The sequence below is a fragment of the Symphalangus syndactylus genome, chromosome 3 (assembly GCF_028878055.3).
Source record: "Symphalangus syndactylus isolate Jambi chromosome 3, NHGRI_mSymSyn1-v2.1_pri, whole genome shotgun sequence".
Classification (NCBI taxonomy): Eukaryota; Metazoa; Chordata; class Mammalia; order Primates; family Hylobatidae; genus Symphalangus; species Symphalangus syndactylus.
The window spans coordinates 136,015,457-136,039,881 of NC_072425.2; the positions used below are offsets into that span (position 1 = coordinate 136,015,457).

General features: G+C 47.8%; 1 protein-coding gene across 2 annotated transcripts; it reads left to right on the forward strand.

The window, feature by feature from the left end:
- Positions 1 to 13,507: 13,507 nt before the first annotated feature.
- On the forward strand, positions 13,508 to 23,907 carry FOXR1 (forkhead box R1). 2 transcript variants are annotated; one of them, XM_055273412.2, is made up of 6 exons: positions 13,508 to 13,898; positions 21,350 to 21,424; positions 21,528 to 21,775; positions 22,014 to 22,240; positions 23,112 to 23,350; positions 23,828 to 23,907. In XM_055273412.2, the coding sequence occupies exons 1-6, from the start codon at positions 13,838 to 13,840 to the stop codon at positions 23,854 to 23,856; spliced, it is 879 nt and encodes a 292-aa protein (XP_055129387.1). In that variant the 5' UTR covers positions 13,508 to 13,837; the 3' UTR covers positions 23,857 to 23,907. The 2 variants fall into 2 exon arrangements, with proteins under 2 accessions (XP_055129387.1, XP_055129386.1); XM_055273411.2 differs by lacking the exon at positions 23,828 to 23,907 and having other exon boundaries at positions 23,112 to 23,668.
- Positions 23,908 to 24,425: the final 518 nt, after the last annotated feature.

Consider the following 24,425-nt stretch of genomic DNA (forward strand, 5'->3'; position numbering starts at 1 on the left):
GAGAGAGAGAAAGAGAGATATATAAAGAGAGAAAGAAAGAGAGAGAGAGAGAGAGAGAAAGCAAGCAAGCAAGCAAGCTGGGCACAGTGGCTCATGCCTGTAATCCTAGTACTTTGGGAGGCCGAGGCGGGAGGGTTGTTTGAGCCCAGGAGACCAGCCTGGACAACAAGGCAAAACCCCATCGCTCTGTCACTGTGACACCCAGGCTGGAGTGCAGTATCTCAATTTTAGCTCACTGCAGCCTCAAAATCCTGGGCTCAAGCAATCCTTCCACCTCAGGTTTCTGCATAGCTAGAAATACAGGTGTGTACCACCATACCCAGCTAACATTTAAATGTTTTTGTAGAGATGGCATCTCACTATGTTGCCTAGGCTGGTCTCAAACTCCTGGGCTCAAGTGACACTCTTGCCTTAGCCTCCCAAAGTGCTGGTGTTACGGGATCTCTGGGGTGTCAACTTTTCTGGCTGGAAACCTCTGTGGCCATGACGCCTTTGCCTGAGTTCTTGTCATGCATCCAGGAAGAATGAAGTATGCAGACAAGTGAAGGGGGAAGAAAAGGGTTTTTTTGTTTGTTTGTTTGTTTTGAGACGGAGTTTCGCTCTTCTTGCCCAGGCTGGAATGCAATGGTGCCATCTCGGCTCACCACAACCTCTGCCTCCCAGGTTCAAGTAATTCTCCTGCCTCAGCCTCCTGAGTAGGTGGGATTACAGGCATGTGCCATCATGCCCGGCTAATTTTGTATTTTTAGTAGAAACAGGGTTTCTCCATGTTGGTCAGGCTGGTCTCAAACTCCCGACCTCAGGTGATCCTCCCACCTTGGCCTCCCAAAGTGCTGGGATTCAGTTGTGAGCCACCGCGCCAGGCCAAAGAGTTTTACCTAGAGTTAGAACAGCTTGGAGGACTGCTCAGCTCCTAGCTGAGAGGAGGCCCTGGAGAGGGTGGCTCCTCTCTGCAGACAAGTCATTCCAATGTCTCTGCAGGTCTCTGAAGCTCTCAGAAGACACCGTAGCTCCTCTCTGCCAGCAAGTCGTCTCTACAGCTCTCAGGAGAGAGGGTACACCCTCCGCAGCTGGTTGTCCCATCGTCGCCTGCTATCAGCAGAAAGGGTACTCCTTTCTGCAGCTGGTCGTCAAGTCCCATTGTCTCTCTGCCCTCTTCATCCTCTGGCCATCTTCTGCCCTGCTGTGGCTGAGCCCAGGGCTTTTATGGACATCAGAGGGGAGAAAAGCCCATAGGCAGCGTGGGCAAGCCCACAAGAGGCACCATGAGTCCCCACTCCAGTCAGTGGGACTGGCAGCCCAGCCCCCAGCCTTCAGGCCCTCCCTGGCCTGAGGGTAGGGCCTTACTGGGGGTCCCACCCCTTCCCACCCAGGACTGTCTGCCTCCCACTGCCATTCATGACCCCTGGGCTTGGCCCCAACCCCACTCCTTTCTGAGATCGGAGCAGGTGCTGGGAGCAGAGAGAGACCAGGCAGTGGAAGCAGGCACCCATAAGCCTGCAGGGATGGGGGGTCAGGGTGGGGGGTTCTTCCTGGGGCCCCTGAGGGTGCAGAGACGCCAGGGTCCTGTGCCTGGGAGGGGGGCCGCCGCTGCACCCAGGACCTCCCACCCTGCTAACTCAGAAGGGGCAGGGCTCCTGCTTTTCCCTGGCTCCAGCCTGCTTCCTGGAGCAGGAGGCCCAGGTCTGCGGCCGCACCCGGGAAAGCAGATCCTGCCTGTTCCGGGCTCCCCCAAAAGCACAGGAAGGCAAGGATCCACAGCTGCGGTTTGGGTGGCTGTAACCTCCCGGGCAGGGCTCCTGCCTGCTCTATAGAGCAGGAGGCCTGGGTCTGCAGCTGCGTTTGGGTGGCTGCAACGGCTCGGGGAGTTCCCTTCCCAATTCAGAAGGGGCAGGGCTCCCACTGGCTCCATGGAGTATGCAGCCCCAGCCGAGGTTCCCTGCTGCAGCTGGCATGATGCCAGCAGTCACTGCCGTCACTGGGATTACAGATGTGAGCCACCATGCCCACCTACACATTATTTAAAATTGTGGCAAAATATACATAACATAAAATGTATTACTTTGGTCAGATGCAATGGCTCACAGCTGTAATCCTAGCACTTTGTGAGGCGGGCAGATTGCCTCACCTCAGGAGTTTGAGACCACCCTGGGCAACATGGTGAAACTCCATCTCTACTAAAATACAAAAAATTAGCTGGGCGTGGTGGTGCGCACCTGTAGTCCCAGCTACTTTCGAGGCTGAGGCATGATAATTGCTTAAGCCTGGGAGGCGGAGGTTGCAGTGAGGTGAGCTGAGATCATGCCACTGCACTCCAGCCTAGGCGACAGAGCAAGACTCTGTCTCAAAAAAAAAAAAAAAGTACTACTAATTTAACCGGTTTTAAATGGACATTTCAGTGGCATTAAGTATACTGACATTGTACAACTATCACCAGTGTCCATTCCCAAATTTTTCATCATCCCAAATAGAAACTCTATACCCATTAAACAATAACCCTCTACTACTAACCCCTTCAGCCCCTGGAAACTACCATTTTACCATGAATTTCGGTCACTGTAGGTACCTCATATAAGAGGAATTATACAAAATGTATCCTGTTGTGTCTAGCTTATTTCACTAAGGATAATGTCTTCAAGGTTCATCCATGTTCTAGCATATATCAGAATTTCATTTTTTTTTTTGAGACAGAGCCTCAAAAAAAGGCTCAGATTTCAGAATAGCTGGGATTACAGGCGTGCACCACCATGCCCAGTTAATTTTTGTATTTTTAGTAGAGACGAGGTTTTGCTATGTTGGCTAAGCTGGTCTAAACCGGCCTCAAGTGATCCGTCCACCTCGGCCTCCCAAAGTGCTGGGATTACAGGTGTGAGCCACCACTGCACCTAGCAGCATTATTCCTTTTTATGGCTGAATAATATTCCATTGTATGGATATCCCATATTGGGTTTATCTGTTCATCTGTTGATGAACACTTGCGTCATTGCTACTCTTTGGCTATTGGCTATTGTGAATAATGTTGCTGTGAACATGGGTATGCAAATATTGGTTCAAGTCTCTGCTTTCAGTTCTTTCACTCTTGTCACCCAGGCTGGAGTGCAGTGGTGTGATCTCGGCTCACTGCAACCTCTGCCTCTCGGGTTCAAGTGATTCTCCTGCCTCAGCTGGGATCACAGGTGTCCACCATAACTCCCGGCTAATTTTTGTACTTTTAGCAGAGACAGGGTTTTGCTATGTTGGCCAGGTTGGTCTGGAACTCCTAACCTCAAGGGATCCACCCGCCTTGGCCTCCCAAAGTGCTGGGATTACAGGTGCGAGCTGCCGTACCCAGCCTGTTTGTTTTTTCTAACAGCCATCCTATGAAGTATGAAGTTGCATCTCACTGTGGTTTTGATTTGCATTTCTCTAATAATGTATACATCTTTTCATATGCTTATTGATTATTTGTATATTTTCTTTGGATAAATGTCAATTCAAGTTCTGTGCACATTATTTTTTTTCTTTAGAGACAGGGTACATGTGTGGTGGCTCATGCATGTAATCCCAGCACTTTGGGAGGCAGAGGCAGGAGGAATGCAGGAGTCCAGGAGTTTGAGACCAGCCTAGGCAACATAGTAAGAGCTCATCTCTACAAAAATAAATCAAAATTGGCTGGGCGTGGTGGCTCACGCCTGTCATCCCAGAACTTTGGGAGGCCAACGCGGGCGGATCACCTGAGGTCAGGAGTTCAAGACCAGCCTCAACATGGAGAAACCCCATCTCTACTAAAAATACAAAATTAGCCAGGCATGGTGGTGCATGCCTGTAATCCCAGCTACTTGGGAGGCTGAGGCAGGAGAATTGCTTGAACCTGGGAGGCAGAAGTTGCGGTGAGCTGAGATCGCACCATTGCGCTCCAGCCTGAGCAACAAGAGTGACACTCTGTCTCAAAAAATAAAAATAAAAATAAAAATAATCAAAATTTAGCCAGGCATGGTGGTGCTCAGGTAGTCCCGGCTACTCAGGAGGCTGAGGTGGGAGGATTGCTTAAGCCCTGGAGGTTGAGGCTGCAGTGAGCCATGATTGTGCCACTGCACTCTAGCCTGGGTGACAGAGTAAGACTGTCTCAAAAAAAATAAAATAAAACCATAGAGAGAAGGTCTTGCTCTGGAGATCCTCCTACCTTAGCCTCCCAAAGTGCTGGGATTACAGGCTTGAGCCATGGTACCCATACCAAACATATATTTGCATAATTAGGGTAGAAAAATTATCATTAAACTTATTATTGTTGGCCAGGTGTAGTAGCTCACACCTGTAATCCCAGCACTTTGGGAGGCTGAAGCCGGTGGATCACCTGAGGTCAGGAGTTCAAGACCAGCCTGGCCAACATGGTAAAACTCCGTCTCTACTAAAAATACAACAACTTCTATGGCAGAAAGGAAAAAAAAGTACAGTATGAGCTGGGCACAGTGGCTCACACCTGTAATCCTAGCACTTTGGGAGTCCGAGGCGGGCAGATAATTTGAGGTCAGGAGTTCAAGACCAGCCTGGCCAACATGATGAAACCCCGTCTCTACTAAAAATACAAAAATTAGCCAGGCATGGTGGCAGGCCCATGTAATCCCAGCTACTCGGGAGGCTGAGGCAGGAGAATCACTTGAACTCGGGAGGCAGAGGTTGCAATAAGCCGAAGAGCATGGCATTGCACTCCAACCTGGGCAACAAAGCGAGACTCCAACTCAAAAAAATAATAATTAATAAATAAATAAATACATAAAAAATAGGCCGGGCACGGTGGCTCAAGCCTGTAATCCCAGCACTTTGGGAGGCCGAGGTGGGCAGATCACCTGAGGTCAGGAGTTCAAGACCAGCCTGGTCAATGTGGTGAAACCCCATCTCTACCCAAAATACAAAAATTAGCTGGGTGTGGTAGCACACGCCTGCAATCCCAGCTACTCAGGAGGCTGAGGCAGGAGAATCGCTTGAACCCACAAGGCGGAGGTTGCAGTGAGCTGAGATTGTGCCACTGCACTCCAGACTGGGCAACAAGAGCGAAACTCCATCTAAAACAATAAAAAATAAAATAAAATAAAATAAATAAAAAATAAAAATACAAAAATTAGCTGGGCGTGACAGTGGCAGGCACCTGTAATCCAAGCTACTTGGGAGTCTGAGGCAGAAGAATCACTTAAACCCAGGAGGCAGAGTTTGCAGTGAGCCAAGATCCCGCCACTGCACTCCAGCCTGGGCGAAAGAGCGAGACTCCGTCTCAAAAATATATATATATATATATATACACAAAAAAAATTAGCCATGCGTGGTGGCGGGTGCCTGTGATCCCAGCTACTCAGGAAGCTGAGGCAGGAGAATCGCTTGAATACAGGAGGTAGAGATTGTGGTGAGCCAAGATCACATCACTGCATTCCAACCTGGGCGACAGAGTGGAACTCTACCTCAAAAAAAAAAAATAAAAATTATTGTTATTGCAATTAAAGGTAGACTCCCAGCAAACTTTTTTGTTGTTGAGACAGAGTCTCGCTCTGTTGTGCAGGCTGGAGTGCAATGATGCAATCTCAGCTCACTGCAACCTATACCTCCTGAATTCAAGGGATTCTCCTGCATCAGCCTTCCGAGTAGTTCGGACTACAGATGCGTGCCACCACACCTAGCTAAATTTTTTTTTTCTTTTTTGAGATGGAGTCTTGCTCTGTCGCCCAGGCTAGAGTGCAGTCATGCGATATCAGCTCACTGCAACCTCCGCCTCCCAGGTTCAAGCAATTCTCCTGCCTAAGCCTCCCGAGTAGCTGGGATTACAGGCACGTGCCACTGCGCCTGGCTAATTTTTGTATTTTTAGTAGAGACGGGGTTTCACCATCTTGGCCAGGCTGGTCTCGAACTCCTGACCTCGTGATCCACCCACCTCAGCCTCCCACAGTGTTGGGATTACAGGTGTGAGCCACCGCTCCCGGCCAATTAATTTTTATATTTTTAGTAGAGACGGGGTTTCACCATGTTGGCCAGGCTGGTCTTAAACTCCTGGCCTCAAGTGATCTGCCCACCTCCGCTTCCCAAGGTGCTAGGATTACAGGTGTGAGCCACCGTGCCTAGCCAGACTTTTTTTTTTATTATGATTATTAGAGACGAGGTCTTGCTATGTTGCTCAGGCTGGTATCCAACACCAGGGCTCAAGTTTGAGTTTGAAACCAGCCTAGGCAAGAAAGGAGATGACTGTCTCAAAATAAAACAAATTTTAAAAAATAAAAAGAAGCTGTTTCCAATCACAAGCATCTGGGGAGTGGGAGAGGAAACTGCTGATTTCACTTTAGTTAAATCAACATCTATTGAGGGTCTCCTATGTACCAAATCCTAAAATACTATGCAAAGTTTCTGGTCTAGTACACAGGCAACAAGCAACACAGTACAGGGTGGATGGTCTCTGCTAGGGGAACCCAGGATGCCACACCAAGGAACCAGAGGAGGATGCCTCACCCCCTGGGCAAGTCTGGGACAGTTTTAGGACTAAAAGAATAATAGTAATGAATTATAATCTACTCAACAAAATAAGAATCCATTGAGTCGGGCCAGGCGTGATGGCTCATGCCTGCAATCCCAGCACTTTGGGAGGCTGAGCCAGGTGGATCACTTGAGATCAGGAGTTCGAGACCAGCCTGCCCAACATGGTGAAACTCTGTCTCTATGAGAAAAAAAAAAAAATTAGCCGGGCGTGGTGGCACATGCCTGTAATCCCAGCTACTTGGGAGGCTGAAGCAGGAGAATTGCTTAAACCTGGGAGGAGGAGGTTGCAGTAAGCCGAGATTGGTCCATTGCACTCCAGCCTGGGCAACAAGGGCGAAAACTCCTTCTCAAAAAAAAAAAAAGGCCTGGTGCCGTGGCTCACACCTGTAATTCCAGCACTTTGGGAGGCTGAGGTGGGCGGATCACGAGGTCAGGAGGTCAAGACCATCCTGGTTAACACGGTGAAACCCCGTCTCTACTAAAAATATAAAAAATTAGCTGGGCACGATGGTGGGCGCCTGTAGTCCCAGCTACTCGGGAGGCTGAGGCAGGAGAATGGCATTGAACCTGGGAGACGCAGCTTGCAGTGAGCCAAGATCGCCCCGTGCCCTCTAGCCTGGCGAAAGAGCGAGACTCCGTCTCAAAAAAAAAAAATCCATTGAGTCTATTCTTATTTTTTACTTTTTGACACAGAGTCTCGCTCTGTTGCCCAGGATGGAGTGCAGTAGCATGATCACAGCCCACCGCAGCCTTGATGACCAGCTAATTTCTAAATTTTGCCAGTGTCTTGTCGTGTTGCCCAGGCTGGTCCAAAACTCATGTGCTTAAGCAATCCTCCCAACTCAGCCTCCCAAAATGCTGAGATTACAGGAGTGACCCACCGTGTCTGTCGAGTACATTCTAACAAATACGAGAGGAGAAAAAGCTCTTCTTTACAATAGAATGCTAACTAAATAAATGGAGAAGGAATGACAGATTTAGAAAAATTATCATTTTATAACCATCATACTAATGATTGATTCAGTCAAGAATCATAAATGAATGTTAGTGAGTCCAAGTTTAATAAGGAACAGGATTTTAGATAATTTCAGAATATCTCCCCACAAATTACTTACTAATTACAAAAGGGAAAAAAGATAACTCTACAGTAGAGAAATCTGACAGATACCACTAAATCAAGTGATTGAAGTTAAACATCACTAATAATGAGACAAACTGACACCATCTGCTTCTTGATGCCACGCACTAAGAAAGAAACATCACTTCTTTGGCCCAGCTCCCTCAGCTAGTAAACAACTTCAGCAAAGTTTCAGGATACAAAATCAATTTACAAAAATCACTAGGCCGGGCGCGGTGGCTCACGCCTGTAATCCCAGCATTTTGGGAGGCCAAGGCGGGTGGATCACGAGGTCAGGAGATCGAGACCATCCTGGCTAACATGGTGAAACCCCATCTCTACTAAAAATACAAAAAAATTAGCCAGGTGTGGTGGCGGGAGAATGGCGTGAACCCGGGAGGCGGAGGTTGCAGTGAACCGAGATCACACCACTGCACTCCAGCCTGGGTGACAGAGCGAGACTCCATCTCAAAAAAAAAAAAAAAAAAAAAAAAAAAATCGCTAGCATTCCTATACACCAACAAGAGCCAAGCCAAGAGCCAAATCATGAATGCAATCCCATTCATACTCGCCACAAAAAGAATAAAATACCTAGAAATACAGGCTAACCAAGGAGGTGAAAGATCTTTACAATGAGAATTACAAAACACTGCTCAAAGAAATCAGAGAGGCCGGGCACAGTGCCTCACACCTGTAATCCCAGCACTTTGGGAGGCCAAGGTGGGAGGATCACTTGAGCCCAGTAATTCAAGACCATCCTGGGTAACATAGTGAGACCCTGTTTCTCCAAAAAAAAAAAAAAAAAAAAAATTAAATTAGAGATGACACAAACAAATGGAAGAGTCCCATGATCATGGATAGTAAGAATCAATATAATTAAAATGGCCATACTGCCAAAAGCAATTTACAGATTCTATGCTATTTCTATCAAACTTTCAATGACTTTCTTCACAGAACAAGAAAAAAACTATTTATAAATTAATATGGAACCAAAAAAGCTCCCAAATAGCCAAGGCAATCCTAAGCAAAAAGAACAAAGTGGCCGGTGCAGTGGCTCACACCTGTAAACCCTGCACTTTGGGAGGCCAAGGCAGGCGGATCACCTGAGCTCAAGAGTTCAAGACCAGCCTGGCCAACATGGTGAAACCCCGTCTCTAATAAAAAAATACAAAAATTAGCCAGGTGTGGTGGCGCACACCTGTAATCCAAGCTACGCAGGAGGCTGAGGCAGGAGAATAGCTTGAACCCGGGAGGTGGAAGTTGCAGTGAGCCCAGATTGTGCCACTGCACTCCAGCCTGGGTGACAGAGTGAGACTCCATCTCAAAAACAAAAAAAACAAAAAAACCACAAAGCTAGAGGCAGCACATTACTGGACTTCAAACTATACAACAGGGCCACAGTAACCAAAACAACATGGTACGGGCTGGGGGCAGTGGCTCATGCTTGTAATCCCAGGACTTTGGGAGACCGAGGTGGGTGGATAACCTGAGGCCAGGAGTTCAAGACCAGCCTGGACAGGATGACACAACCTCATCTCTACTAAAACTACAAAAATTAGCCAGGCATGGTGGCAGGCACCTGTAATCCCAGCTACTCAGGAGGCTGAGGCATGAGAATCGCATGGTGGAGGTTGCAGTGAGCCGAGATCATGCCACTGCACTCCAGCCTGGGCGACAGAGCGAGACTCCATCTCAAAAAACAAAACAAAACAAAACAAAAAAACCAAAAAAAAAAAAAAAACCCCAGCACAGTACTAGTACAAACACAGACACATAGACCAGTGGAACAGAATAGAGGGCCCAGAAATAAGGCCTCATAACCTACAACCATCTGATGTTCGACAAAGCAGACAAAAGCAATGCGGAAAGGACTCCCTATTCAATAAATGGTGCTGAGATAACCAGCTGACCATATGCAGAAGATTGAAACTGGACCCCTTCCTTACACCATATACAAAAATCAACTCAAGATGGATTAAAGACTTAAACAGGCTGGGCGCAGCAGCTCATGCCTGTAATCCCAACACTTTGGGTGGCCAAGGCGGGTGGATGACGAGGTCAGGAGTTCAAGACCAGCCTGGCCAAGATGGTGAAACCCTGACTCTACTAAAAATACAAAAGATTAGCCAGGTGCCCATAATCCCAGCTACTCAGGAGGCTGAGGCATAGAATTGCTTGAACCTGGGAGGCAGAGGTTGCCGTGAGCCAAGATCGTGCCTCTGCACTCCAGCCTGGGTGACAGAGAGAGACTCCGTCTCAAGAAAAAAAAAACAACTTAAATGTAAAACCCAAAACTATAAAAACCCTGGAAGACAGCCTAGGCAATACCACCTTGGGCAAACATTTCATGACAAAGACACCAAAAGCAATTGCAACAAAGGCAAAATTTGACAAATGGGATCTAATTCAATTTAAGAGCTTCTGCACAGCAAAATAAACTATCAAAAGAGTAAACAGTCAACCTAAAGAATGAGAGAAAATACACATCTGACACAAGTCTGATATCCAGAATCTACAAGGACCTTAAACAAATTCACAATGAAAAAAAGCCCATTAAAAAGTGGACAAAGGATGAAACACTTTTCTTTTCTTTCTTTCTTTTTTTTTCTTAGATGAGGGTCTCACTCTGTCACCCAGGCTGAGTGCAGTGGTGTAATCTCAGCTTACTGCAGCCCCCGCCTCCCAGGCTCAAGTAATCCTCCCACCTCAGCCTCTCGAGTAGCTGGGACAACAGGTACACGCCACCATGCCCAGCTAATTTTTGTAGCTTTTGCAGAGATGGGGTTTTGCCATGTTGCTCAGGTTGGTCTTGAACTCCTGAGCTCAAGTGATCCACCTGCCTCAGCCTCCCAAAGTGCTGGGATTACAGGCACGAGCCACTGTGACCAGCCAACAGATGCTTTTCAAAAGAAGATGTACACGTACATGAAAAAATGCTCATCACCACCAATCATTAGAGAAATGCAGATCAAAACCACAATGAGATACCATCTCACACCAGTCAGAATGGCTATTTTTTTTTTTTTTTTTTGAGACGGAGTCTCTCTCTGTTGCCCAGGCTAGAGTGCAGTGGCAAGATCTCGGCTCACTGCAACCTCTGCCTCTGGGGTTCAAGAGATTCTTCTGCCTCAGCCTCCTGATTAGCTGGGATTACAGACGCGCATCACCATGCCCAGCTAATTTTTGTACTTTTAGTAAAGATGGGGTTTCACCATGTTGGCCATGCTGGTCTCGAACTCCCGACCTCAGGTGATCCACCCGCCGCGGCCTCCAAAAGTGTTGGGATTACAGGCGTGAGCCACCGCGCCCAGTAAGAATGGCTATTATTCAAAGTCAGAAAATAACACATGCTGGCAAAGTTGTGGACAAAAGGAAAGCCTTATACACTGCTGCTGGGAATGTAAATTAGTTCAGCCATTGTGGAATGCAGTTTGGTGATTACCATTCAACCCAGTAATCCCATTTTTGGGTGTATACTCAAAGGAATATAAATCATTCTACCATAAAGACATATGCATGGCCAGGTGCGGTGGCTCGTGCCTGTAATCCCAGCACTTTGGAAGGCCAAGGCAGGAGGACCACTTGAGGTCAGGAGTTCGATACCAGCCTGGCCAACATGGTGAAACTTCGTCTCTACTAAAAATACAAAAATTAGCTGGGCATCATTGGGGCCGCCTGTAATCCCAGCTACTAGGGAGGTGGAGGCAAGAGAATTGCTTGAACCCGGGAGCTGAGGTCACGCCATTGTACTCCAGCCTGGGCAACAAAAGCAAAGGAAGGGAAGGGAAGGGGAGGGGAGGGGAGGGGAGGGAAGAGAAGGGAGGAAGGAAGGGAGGAGGGAAGGGAGGAGGGAGGGAGGGAAGGAAGGAAGGAAGGAAAAAAAAGAAAGAAAGAAAGAAAGAAAAAGAAAGAAAGAGAAAGAAAGAAAGAAAGAAAGAAAGAAAGAAAGAAAGAAAGAAAGAAAGAAAGAAAAGAAAAGAAAAGAAAAGAAAGAAAGAAAGGGTACATATACAACACAGTACATATACATCATGGAATACTATGCAGCCATAAAAAAGAATGAGCTCATGTCTTCTGTGGGAACCTGGATGAAGCTGGAGCCCATTATCCTTAGCAAACTAATGCAAGAACAGAAAACCAAATGCCACACGTTCTCACCTGTAAGTGGAAGCTAAACGATAAGAACTCATGAACTCAAAGAGGGGAACCACACAGACACTGGGGCCTACTTGAGGGTGGAGGATGGGAGGAGGGAGAACAGCAGAAAAAAATAACTCTTGGGTACTAGGTTTAGTACCTAGGTGATGAAATAATCTGTACAACAAACCCCCGTGACATGAGTCATATATAGCAAACCTGCACATGTACACTTGAACCTAAAAGTTAAAAAAAAAAAAAAAGAAACATCGCTTCTGTGGTATTCTTGCCAAAAATGCATACTCTAATTAAGAGGAGACATTAGCCAAATCCAAACTGAGGGCCATTCTACAAAATAAATGGCCAGTGCTCTTCAAAAATGTCAATGTTATGAAAGATTATAAAGACAGAGAGCCCAGGTGCAGTGGCTTATGCCTGTAATCACAGCACTTTGAGAGGCTGAGGCAGTTGGATCACTTGAGGTCGGGAGTTTGAGACCCAGCCTGGGCAACATGGCAAACTGTGACTCTACCAAAAATTAGCTGGGCATGGTGTTGAACAACTGTGGTCCCAGCTACCTGGGAGGCTGAGGTGGGAGGACTGCTGGAGCCTGGGAAGTTGAGGCTGCAGTGAACTGATTGCACCACTGCACTCCAGCCTCGGTGACAAAGTGAAACCCTGTCTCAAAAAAAAAAATAAATAAAATAAAGATGGCTTGTCTGACGGTAGTGGGTTATCAGAACTTATTATTAGTAACATTAGTGTCACTAAAGTTGGTATACAACCCCCTATTGCTAAATTTGGCTTTAAAAAAAAAAGAGAAAGAAATTGTTCCAGATTAATGGAGAGTAAACAGACATGGATATTAAATGTATTGCATAGTGCTAAAAGGGATAACGGCCAGAAAAGAAAATTTATATAAATGACATTGTTGGGACAATTGGTAAAATTTGAATAAGAACTGTATATTAAATATAACATTGAATCAATCTTAAATTTTCTGATTTCTGATTTTCTGGATACATAAAACAATATCCTTGTTTTTAGGAAATACAGAAATATTTTTGGGTAAAGGGACACGATGTCTGCAAATTACTCTCAAATTGTTAAGCAAAACATAATATATATGTAGTATATATGGAAATAAAAATACAAATGTGATAAAATGTTAATAATTGGTGTAACTGGTGAATCTGGGTGAAAAAGTATACAGGAATTTTTTGTAGCATTCTTGGGATTTTTCTGCAAATCTGAAATTATTAAAAACAAAATTTTTATTTTAATTTTATTGTCCCCCAGGTTGGAGTGCAGTGGCACCATCTCGGCTCACTGCAACCTCCACCTCCCGGGTTTAAGTGATTCTCCTGCCTCAGCCTCCCTAGTAGCTGGGATTACAGGCGTGAGCCACCACGCACAGCTAATTTTTTTTGTATTTTCAGTAGAAACAGCGTCTCACCATCGGTCAGGCTGGTCTCAAACTTCTGACCTCAGGTGATCCGTCCACCTCGGCCTCCCAGAGTGCTGGGATTACAGGCGTGAACCACCGCGTCCAGCCAAAAGACAAAAAAAAATTTTTTTAATCAAATCACCATCCAGTGTAATTCCATCTCCACCATCTACTACAGATGTGATCGTGGATAAACCATAAACCTTTCACAACTTCTAGAAAGCTATAAAAATAAATAAATACGATCACGTGACCATGGCGCCTTTTCAATGAAATAAGCGTCAAGGGGCTTGGGCAAACGAGGATGCGGAAGATGGTCTGGGGTCCCTTCCGGATCCCCAGATCCTGGATCCCCGGCATGTAGGGGTAGAGTCAAGGAGGGTCTTCTTAAGCGTTCCTCGGCGCGGTCCTGAAGAGATTAAAGGCGTCAAATGGACCGCTCCACACCTGAGCTGCCGCCAAGCTAACTCAATCGGAGCCGGCGCATTTGAGAAGGCGCCTGTGAGGGTCGCTCCTCAGCCGCCGCGCTCCCACTCCGCGCCGCCGCGCCTCTGCCCGCCCCGAAGGTGGACGTGAAGCTCCAACACCTCGACTTCTGGGCCCGCCTCCATGGCCAGGTCCCGGGACTGCTGGACTGGGACATGGGGAACGAGCTTTTTCTGGCCTTCACCACATCTCACCTCCCCTTAGCGGAGCAGAAACGTGAGTAGCGGGTGGGGTGAGGTGGGGGGCTGGGCGTGGCGGAGGGGTGGCCTAGGGGCTCGGGGGACCCCGGGGCAGGGCGGCTCCCCAGCCTTCGCCCCCGCCTCCCAGGGAGGCTTGGGGGGCCGAGCCCCCCCCCCGCCCCCGGCCCGGGCTTAGCTCCGCCGCCCCCGCTCCACCCCCACTTGCGAACTCTACTCGGGAGTGGTTTGGGGGGTGGGGGGGTTCGCGCCTGACTCAATTGGAAGCTCCCGGAGGACAGCTGGTCTCACCTAAAAACGGAGGCTTTCCACCGTACGTCACCCGCCAGGCTCCCAGAACATTCCAAGGCCTCTTCTGGGTCTTCTCCTTGGCGCTGGTCGCCATTTGCTATACTGTATATTTCAGTTACTTTTCCGTCTCTTAAAAAAACAGGCCTCATCGTTTTATCCATGGCTGTGTTCTCACCTCTTAACATATTGCCTGACAGCTAGAAGTGCTCTGTACTTGGCCAAATGCTTGGTTGACGATCGCGATCTTTTAGGTTTTCTTTGTCTTCTTTGGACCTCAAGTGTGGAGAGTTGAGATAATTACTCCCCACATTCGTGGTACTTTTTTGCCTGCAAGGCCCTTGGATTAATTCTTTTTTTTTTTTTCAAAAATTTTTTTTGAGAGGGGGTCTTGTTCTGTCGCCCAGGCTGGAGTGCAGTGGCACGATCTCAGCTCACTGCAACCTCCGCCTCCCGGGTTCAAGCCATTCTCCCGCCTCAGCCTCCTGAGTAGCCTGGATTGCAGGCGTGCGCCACCACGCCCTGTTAATTTTTTTTATTTTTAGTAGAGGCAGAGTTTCATCATGTTGCCCATGTAGGCCTCCCAAAAGTGCTGGCATTACAGGCCTGAGCCACCGCCCCCAGCCTTAACTCTTCCTTTTGCCCCTTAAGTCTCCACCCCTCCTTCCATTACCTCCACTACTCCCATTACCAACCCTAATCCATTTAACGTCTGTTTTCTCCACTCATTGTTTTTGAGAGCTGTTGTGTTAGGTTGCTAAATTCAGACGTGGTTCATTATTTCTGATTGTTGTTAGTATTCTATCGGCTCGGTGTCCCACCTTTTTAATTTTCTTTACACCTAGATTGCTTCCAACTCTTTGCCACCATAATTAATGCTAATGAACATTCTTTCTTGTTTCTTCATTCAAGAAATATGTATTGAGCACCTCCAACTGGCCTGGCACTGTTCTAGACACTCATGATACACAGTGAACAGAACAGACAAGGAAACTAGGCCGGGCGCGGTGGCTCACGCCTGTAATCCCAGCACTTTGGGAGGCCGAGGTGGGTGGATCACGAGGTCAGGAGATCGAGACCATCCTGCCTAACACAGTGAAACCCCGTCTCTACTAAAAATACAAAAAATTAGCCGAGCGAGGTGGCGGGCGCCTGTAGTCCCAGCTACTCGGGAGGCTGAGGCAGGAGAATGGCGTGAACCCCAGTGGGCGGAGCCTGCAGTGAGCTGAGATCGCGCCATTGCACTCCAGCCTGGGCGACAGCGAGACTCTGTCTCAAAAAATAAAAATAAATAAATAGAACAGACAAGGAAACTTACATTCTACTAGGGGCAGACAGATAATCCACAGAAGTATAATAAATGGGTAGATCATATAGTATGCTATAAAGTGATAATCTGCAATGGGGAAAGAACAGGAGAAGGAGACTCAGGAATAGGGGAAGGGTGTGGTGGCAGCTATAGTTTGTTTTTGTTTTTTGTTTTTTGAGATGGAGTCTGGCTCTGTTGCCCACGCTGGAGTTCAGTGGTGCGATCTCCTCTGCCCCCCGGGTTCAAGTGATTCTCCTGCCTCAGCCTCCCGAGTAGCTGGGACTACAGGCACGTGCCACCATGCCCGGCTAATTTTTGTATTTTTAGTAGAGACGGGGTTTCACTATGTTGGCCAGGCTAGTCTCGAACTCCTGACCACGATCCGCCGTCTCAGCCTCCCAAAGTGCTGGCATTACAGGTGTGAGCCACCGCGCCCAGCCTTCTTTTTTTTTTTTTTTTTTGACATGGAGTCTCACTCTGTCACCCAGGCTGGAGTACAGTAGCGCAATCTCAGTTCACTGCACCCTCTGCCACCCAGGTTCAGGCGATTCTAGTGCTTCAGCCTCACCAGTAGCTGAGATGACAGGCATGCATCACCACACCCAGCTAATTTTTGTATTTTTAGTAGAGACAGGGTTTCACCATGTTGGCCAGGCTGGTCTCAAACTCCTGGCCTCAAGTGATCTGCTTCCCTCAGCCTCCTAAAGTGCTGGGATTACAGGTGTGAGCCACCGCGCCCGGCCACAGCTACAGTTTTAAATAAGATTGTGGGGTTGAACTCAATTAGGAACATAATATTTGAGCAAAGACTTGATAGGAGGGGAAGAGTGAGCCTAGAGGATACTTGCAGGGAAAGTGGTAAGGAGGTCAGTAAGGCTGGATGACAGTGAATAAAGAGTTCCAAAGCGTGTGGTTGAGAGCAGGAATGCCTGTCCTCTAAGGACTTTAGGGTTGACTCTGAGTCAGATGAGGATTGGTTGTAAGGTTTTGTTTGAGATAGGCTCTTGCTCTTGCTCAGGCTGGAGTGCGGTGGCACAATTACCTCCAGGCTCAAGCAATGCTCCCATCTCAGTCCCCCCAAAGTAGCTGCAACCACAGGCACAGGCCACCACACTGGCTAACTTTCTTACTATTTGTAGAGATGGGGATCTCCCTATGTTGCCCAGGCTGGTCTTGAACTCCTGGACTCAAGCAATCCTCCTACCTCCCAAATTGAGCAGAGGAGTGACATGCTCTCAGTGTCTGCTTCATGAGTGTGTGACTCGTGCAGTTGCCTAGGTGCCTGTGTTTGGTTTAATACACTGCTGTCACTGTCTTGAAATTTTTAATAATTTTTCAACGAGGAGCCTCATGTTTTCTTTACTGGACCCTACAAATTATGTGGCTAGTCCTGCATGATCTATATTTGAAAAGATCACTCTGGCTGTTGTGTTGAGGGTAGACTGTGGATGTACAGAGACTAGGAGGCTGCAGTAGTAATCCAGACGAGATGATGGTAGATTGGGCCAGGGTAGTAGCAGGGAGAACCAGCTGGCTATGCTAATGGATTGGATATGGAGTATAAGACAGACAATTGAGTATGAGCCTTCAAAGTGTTTTGACCTAGTGGAAGGATAGAGTTGCCTTGTACTGAGTGGGAGACAGGTTTAGGAAGGAAGATCAGGAATTCTGTTCTGGATATGCTGAGCTGGAGATCCTTAGACATCCAAGTAGAAGCATTGAGTCTGCAGTTGGATACATGAGCCTGGAGTTCTGGAGAGAAGTGGGGACTGCAGATGTAAATTTTGGGTCTTTTGGTATATGGGTGGAACTTAAGGAGTGAGAATAGAGGAGGAACAAGAATGAGCCCTGGGGGCAGTCCATTGTAAAGAGATTGGAGAGAAGAGAGATAACTAGCAAAAAAGACCATTGAGAATCAAAACTAGGGGGTCTGTGGTGTCCTGGAAACCAAGTGGAAAAAGCCTTTCAAGGAGGGAGGGGTTGGATGAGTGGAATGTAAGTGATGATTGGACTTAACTAAGCAGAGGTCCCTGGTTAGTGGTTTTAGTAAGTGGTAGAATGAAAAACCTGACTGAAGGAGGTTTAAGAATGGAAGGAGAGGAAGTAGAGGCAATGTGTTATGCCTCAACAGGAAATAAGATGGGATAATTTTTTTCTTTTTCTTTCTTTTTTTTAAGAGACAGGGTCTCTATCTGGTGCCCAGGCTGGAGTGCAGTGGCACCAGCACAGCTCACTGCAGCCTTGAGCAGCCTTGAGCAGCCTTGAACTCCTGGGCTCAAGTGATCCTCCTGCCTCAGCTTTCCAAAGCAGGCTGGGATTACAAGCATGAGCCACTGCACCTGGTCCCTAAAATGGGAGAATTAACAGCATGTTTGCATGCTGATGAGAATGATCCAACAAAGACAAAAAATTAGTGACACAGGAAAGAGAGGGGAAGATTTGTGGAACAATGTCCTTAAAAAAGCATGGGGGATCTGTGCCAAAGCGAGACACAGACATATAGAGGTGCTATCCTTGGGTTGCAATGAGATCACCAGTCCATTGATCCTATCACCTTTTCACTGTTTCAATCACTTGATATGTCCACCCTTATTCAACTAACTTGGATCCCATGGTCGGATATTATGCAGGTTCCCTGGATCATCTGTGGCTTTGGAGCACTTTGTTGGCCAAACCACAACCCTGACTAAATCCACCTCTGCCAAACGAGTGCACCAAAACCATAATTCAGTGGACTGGTGACCTCAGTGGGATCATAGTTGGGGTTGAGGGAGTTAGCCAGAAAGACACGAGGTGGTGCATTTTTATGTGGTGCATAAATGAGGTTACGGAGAGGTTGCAGTTGTTGATTTAGGTTATGCCTGAGGGAGTGTCCACAGTAGAGTAGAAGTCAAACTCGCTGGAGAAGAGTTCAATAAATAGCAAAGATCATGTTTCTGTTTTTGAAACAAGTTCTGGCTTTGTTGCCCAAGCTGGAGTGCAGTAGCGTAAGCTTGGCTCACTGCAACGTCCCTTTTCCCGCTCAAGCCATCCTCCCACTTCAGCCTCCTGAGTAGCTGGAACTACAGGCTCACACCACCACATTCGGCTAGATTATTATCTTTGTATTTTTTATAGAGATGGGGTTTCACCATGTTGCCCAGGCTGATTTCAAACTCCTGGGCCCAAGCAATCCACCTGCCTAAGCCTCTTAAAGTGCTGGGATTACAGGCATGAGCCGCTGCACCTGGCCAGCAGCCAAGATTTAAGGCAGGAGTAGTGTTGGAGAGTGACAGCTAAACCAGGAGGTCAGTAGATGATAGTAACAATGGAGATTGATTAGTATATAAGTTCCTGTATTCACTTGAATATATACATCCAGGAGCAGACAGTAAGATAGAGTAAATTGTAGTCCTGCCTGATTGCTCTTAACGAGGGCTGCTCCAGTTGATAAACAGAACTGCAGTATAATAAGAGATTCTATTTCTTTGCATGTTTCTCAACACTTGGTATTATCTTTATAATTCCAGTCAATTTGATTATCTCATTATCTTACAGTGTTTTTCTTCTTCTTCTTCTTCTTCTTATTTTTTTTTTTTTTTTTTTGAGACGGAGTCTCGCTCTGTCACCCAGGCTGGAGTGCAGTGGCACGATCTCGGCTCACTGCAAACTCCATCTCCCGGGTTCACGCCATTCTCCTGCCTCAGCCTCTCCGAGTAGCTGGGACTACAGGCGCCCGCCACCACGCCCGGCTAATTTTTTTGTATTTTTAGTAGAGACGGGGTTTCACCGTGGTCTCGATCTCCTGACCTCGTGATCCGCCCGCCTCGGCCTCCCAAAGTGCTGGGATTACAAGCGTGAGCCACCGCACCCGGCCAGTTTTTCTTATTATTAATAATGCTGATCATCTTGTTAGCCATTCAGGTATCCCCTCCTTGTGAATGCGATTCGTATCATTTGTCCATTTCTAAGTTTGTGTTGACCTTTTACATATTGATTTGTAGGAGCTCTCTATATATCAGAGAACTGAGAAATTTGGATTGAAGTTTTGCTGTCTATTTTGTTTGTTTGTTTGTCTGTTTGTTTTTTGCTTATGGTGATTTTTACTATGTTAGAACTTTTTTTGAGACAGAGTCTTACTGTGTCACCTAGGCTGGACTGCAGTGGCACGATCTCAGCTCACTGCAACCTCTGCCTCCCAGGTTCAAGTGATTCTCCTGCCTCAGCCTCCCAAGTAGCTGGGACTACAGTTACGCGCCACCACACCTGGCTAATTTTTTGTACTTTTAGTAGAGATGGGGTTTCGCCATGTTGGGCAGGCTGGTCTCGAACTCCTGACCTCAAGTGGTCCACCTGCCTTGGCCTCCCAAAGTGATGGGATTACAGGTGTGGGCCACCACACCTGGCCAAACTTTAATTTTTGTGCTATAATATGTGCATAAAACTTATAGATTCATTTTGAGGGTAACTGGCATCTTAATAGTATGTATTATAAGTCTTTGTTCAAGTCTTTTAAGTTCTTTATGTAAGAGCTGAGATGGGAGGATTGCTTGAGTTGGGAGGTGGAGATTGCAGTGAGACGGTGTCACACCACTGCACTCCAGCATGGGCAACCAAGCAAGACCCTGTCTCAAAAAAAAACCTCAATTTTTATATCTTTTGCTTTTTCCTTTTTTGAATACTATGTTGAATATTAGCAACATAATAGGCATCCTCTCTAATTACTGAGCTCTCCGATAAGTATATCACTTCCCAAACAAAAGCCTAGATTCATCTGTAATATAATGACACTCATAGGGACAGTGAGGGGGCAAAAATAGTTTTTGTCCTGAACAACCAGTTAATGGTGGTGCCACTTGCTGAGACAAAGAATACAGGAAGGCCAGGCATGGTAGCTCATGCCTGTAATCCCAACATTTTGGGATCTCGAAGCAGGAGGATTGCTTGAACCCAGGGGTTCGAGACCCGCCCAGGCAACATAGACCCTCATCTATACAAAAAATACAAAAATTGGGTTGGGCGCGGTGGCTCACGCCTGTAATCCCAGCACTTTGGGAGGCTGAGGCAGGCGGATCACGAGGTCAGGAGTTCGACACCAGCCTGGCCAATATGGTGAAACCACGTCTCTACTAAAAAATACAAAAATTAGCTGGGTGTGGTGGTGTGCGCCTGTAGTCCCAGCTTCTTGGGAGGCTGAGGCAGGAGAATCACTTGAACCCGGGAGGCAGAGGTTGCAGTGAGCCGAGATCACGCCACTACACTCCAGCCTGGGCGACAGAGTGAGACTCCATCTGAAAAAAAAAAAAATACAAAAATTAGTGGGGCGTAGTGGCATGCACCTGTAGTTCCAGCTACCTGGGAGGCTGAGGTGGGAGAATCTCTTGAGCACACCACTGCACTCCAGCCTGTGCAACAAAGCAAGACCCTGTCTTAAAAAGAAAAAAAAAAAAAAAAAAAAAAAAAAAAAAAAAAAAAAACAAGAATACAGGAGGAAGAGCAAGAAGATGGAATTCAGTTTTAGAAGCGCGTTTGAAGTGCCTATGGGCTACCCAAGTAAAGACATCCAGTAGGTAGTTCTCCTTAAGGGCTAGCACAGAATGCTAGGCTAGAGGTGAAGATTTGAGAGCTCTACATTTTTTTATAGATGTTAACTGAAGCCACAGGCATGCATGAGATCATTCAGGGATAGTATATGTAGAGTGAGAAGAAAAGAATGCAGAGGGGAATGAGAAGGTCAGAGAGGTAAAGGCAAAACCAGTAGAAGTAGAATGTGATGTTAACTCCCCAGGCAGGGCCCACAACCTTCTCCCAGAGAAGCCTGAAGGCCTAGGATCCTAGGGTCACAAAGGGATATCCTGGGATGTTTTGACTCTCTCTGTCTTTCTTTTTGCCAGTTGCCAGATATAAACTCCGAATTGTTAAGCCACCAAAATTACCCCTAGAGAAAAAACCCAACCCTGATAAGGATGGTAAGTATTGAGTTCTCTGACCTGTTTATGTGGCCTGGGCTGGAGACCAGGGGCACCCAAAGCCAGTGGGCTGTGGCACACAATCTCCTTTTGTTCTTCACAGGTCCAGATTATGAGCCCAACCTCTGGATGTGGGTAAACCCCAACATCGTGTATCCTCCCGGAAAGCTGGAGGTCCCAGGACCTAGGAAGAGGGAGGATCTGACAAGCACACTCCCCTTCTCTCAGCCACCCCAGAAGGAGGAAGATGCCAGCTGCTCAGAGGCCACAGGGGTGGAATCACTGTCCCGGTCCTCCAGCAAGCAGTCTCCCCCTCGGAAGCGGTTTGCCTTTTCCCCCAGCACCTGGGAGGTATGGATTTTTGGGGATGGGAGCGGGACTTGGGCAGTAGGCGAGGGGCATGGGGAAGAGCCATTACGGTTCTGCTCTCTTAGCCATAGCAAAAGGTGAATGGGTTCAGAAATTACCTACATGCTTGGGTTGGGGAGAAGCCCAAATGGTGGCCTTAGACCACCCCCCCCTTCCTGCCACTGCACCCTGGAGTAGAGGCTGAGGAGTCAGGACCAGCTCCTACTCTGTGCTCCTCTAGCTCACAGAAGAGGAGGAGGCTGAGGACCAGGAAGACACCTCCTCTGTGGCTCTCCCATCCCCTCACAAAAGGCCCCCCCTCCAGAGTCGGAGGCTTCGGCAAGCCAGCAGCCAGGCGGGGAGGCTCTGGTCCCGGCCCCCTCTCAATTACTTCCACCTAATTGCCCTGGCATTAAGAAACAGTTCCCCCTGTGGCCTCAACGTGCAACAGATCTACAGTTTCACTCGGTATGTGCCAGGGGCCCTGCGAGGAGGGGGAAGTGGGGGCCAGGGCCCCGGGCTGATGCCTTCCAATCCATCCCAGGCCCTGTGTTGCTGACCTGGTTTCCCTATCTGGGTCTGAGAGGACGAGTATGTTCCCAGTTCCCTTTTCCCAGGTGCATTTGTGCCCACATGTGTACAGGAACATAGCCATTCCCAGCCCCTTTCACGTCTAAAGAACCCTCCAACCTTTTTATGGCTTTAGTTCTTTTTTTTTTTTTCTTTTTAACTAGTTTTCAGTGTTCTTTGGGTATAGTTCTCCTTTAAAACATACATTCACTTGGGTCAGGTAACAGTTTCCCCACCATCCTCTGAAGATCAGCCAGTCTAAAGTCAGGTTTCCCCAATAGTTCCCACCTGCTTCTGCTAGGACGGGACTGTCTGGCACAGCTCCCTGCACCCCCAGGGGTAGAGGGAACCCAGTTGAGAAGGATTTTCCATTTAGCTCAGATAGTCCTGCTCATAGTGTGAGGAAGGGAGTTTCTCGGGCCCTTTCCCAGTGTTAGGAGAAGTGCCTAATGTCTCAGGACAGGAATTTTCAAGTGGTGTCCGTCCTCAACCAAGATTCCTCTTACAGGAGCTGCTTGGCCTGATTCTGCTTTGTTCATGCTGTGGTCCAAGCCCTGGGCCCTCAGAGGGAGGGAGGGTTCAGGTGAGCCACGCACCACGTGGATGCTTTGCCACGTGCTCAATCAGCAAAGAGCAACTCCAGGCCAACTTGCTACTATCCCCCTGGAGAGAAGGGCTGAAGCCCCTGGCCCCTGGGTAGAACATGCTCCAGAGAAGGGCATTCCTCAGACATAACATGCCTTTCCTTACCTCTCCTCCCTGTCCACAGAAAGCACTTCCCCTTTTTCCGGACGGCCCCGGAAGGCTGGAAGAATACTGTCCGTCACAATCTCTGTTTTCGAGACAGCTTTGAGAAAGTGCCTGTCAGCATGCAGGGCGGGGCCAGCACACGGCCTCGATCTTGCCTCTGGAAGTTGACCGAGGAGGGACACCGCCGCTTTGCAGAGGAGGCCCGCGCCTTGGCTTCCACTCGGCTAGAAAGTATCCAACAGTGCATGAGCCAGCCAGGTGTGAAGACTTGTCGTGCGTGGGCCCAAGGGGAAGAGACCTGAGGATCCTGACCCAAGGCCGAGTGTGGAAGCCTGGGTCACACCGTGGGGCGGGGGGATGCATCTTCTATAGGAAACAGGGAGATTAACAGTGATCTGAGACCCTCAGGTGATGCCTGCCTGAGGTGAGACCTCACCTACCAGTGTGGGACGTGATGTCCCAGGAATCCATGGGCAAACAACTAAGGGGCAACTGGCCTTACCAAGCCCAGCAGCCTAGGCAATAGTGAGCACACAACATGAGAAGCACAGTAATAGAGATTATGTACAAAGAGTACTTGTACTTTCCCTGGAGCAGTGCAGGGAGGCTTCAGAGAAGAGGCAGTATTTGAGCCTTGAGTGAAAGAAGCAGATCACCTGCTATGAGAGAGCATCCCAGGCCTAGGAAACAGCAATTGTGAAGCATAAACTCCTGAACTCTCTCCTTTTCTTACAGATGTGATGCCCTTCCTCTTTGATCTTTAACCCCAAGAAGCAACAGCCAGCTAATGCTTTATTAAAATTACCCTCAGTAGCCTTCTGTGTGTGTCTGTGGAGGTGGGGTCTCTAAGGATGGGGTTAAGGGTGGAGGTGGAGATCAACACCAAGGTTGGAGATGGGACACCTTCAGCTTACAGATGCTCCAGGTGCCTGCTGTGCAGCAAAGGGAGTCTAATTTTCTTTCCTCAAAGGAGGAAAATGCACAGCCTTCTAAAGCATCTTGGAGCAATTTCCATTTTTCTGGATTATGAAGATAATCTTGGCTGGATGCAGTGGCTTACACCTGTAATCCAGCACTTTGGGAGGCTGAGGCAGGAGGATCCCTTGAGCACAGGAGGTCAAGGCTGCAGTCGGCCATGATCACACCACTGTACTTCAGCCTGGGCAACAGCAAGACTCCATCTGTAAAAATTATCCTGGGAGATGCCAGTTTGTAGCAGCCAATTCTGTAGGCACCACACATTCATTCAATTGATACTCCTTAAGTGGCTACTGTGTACCAAGCTCAGGATAGAATACAGGTGTCAGGGAGAACTGCGCTGCACTGTGTTAGC

Excerpts from the sequence above, each read along its gene's own strand:
- FOXR1 (XM_055273411.2), top strand. The coding sequence starts at position 13,838 with ATGGGGAACGAGCTTTTTCTGGCCTTCACCACATCTCACCTCCCCTTA. Across the intron at positions 21,425-21,527 it reads ACCCAACCCTGATAAGGATG|GTCCAGATTATGAGCCCAAC; the intron begins GTAAGTATTGAG and ends TGTTCTTCACAG. Across the intron at positions 22,241-23,111 it reads CAGATCTACAGTTTCACTCG|AAAGCACTTCCCCTTTTTCC; the intron begins GTATGTGCCAGG and ends CCCTGTCCACAG.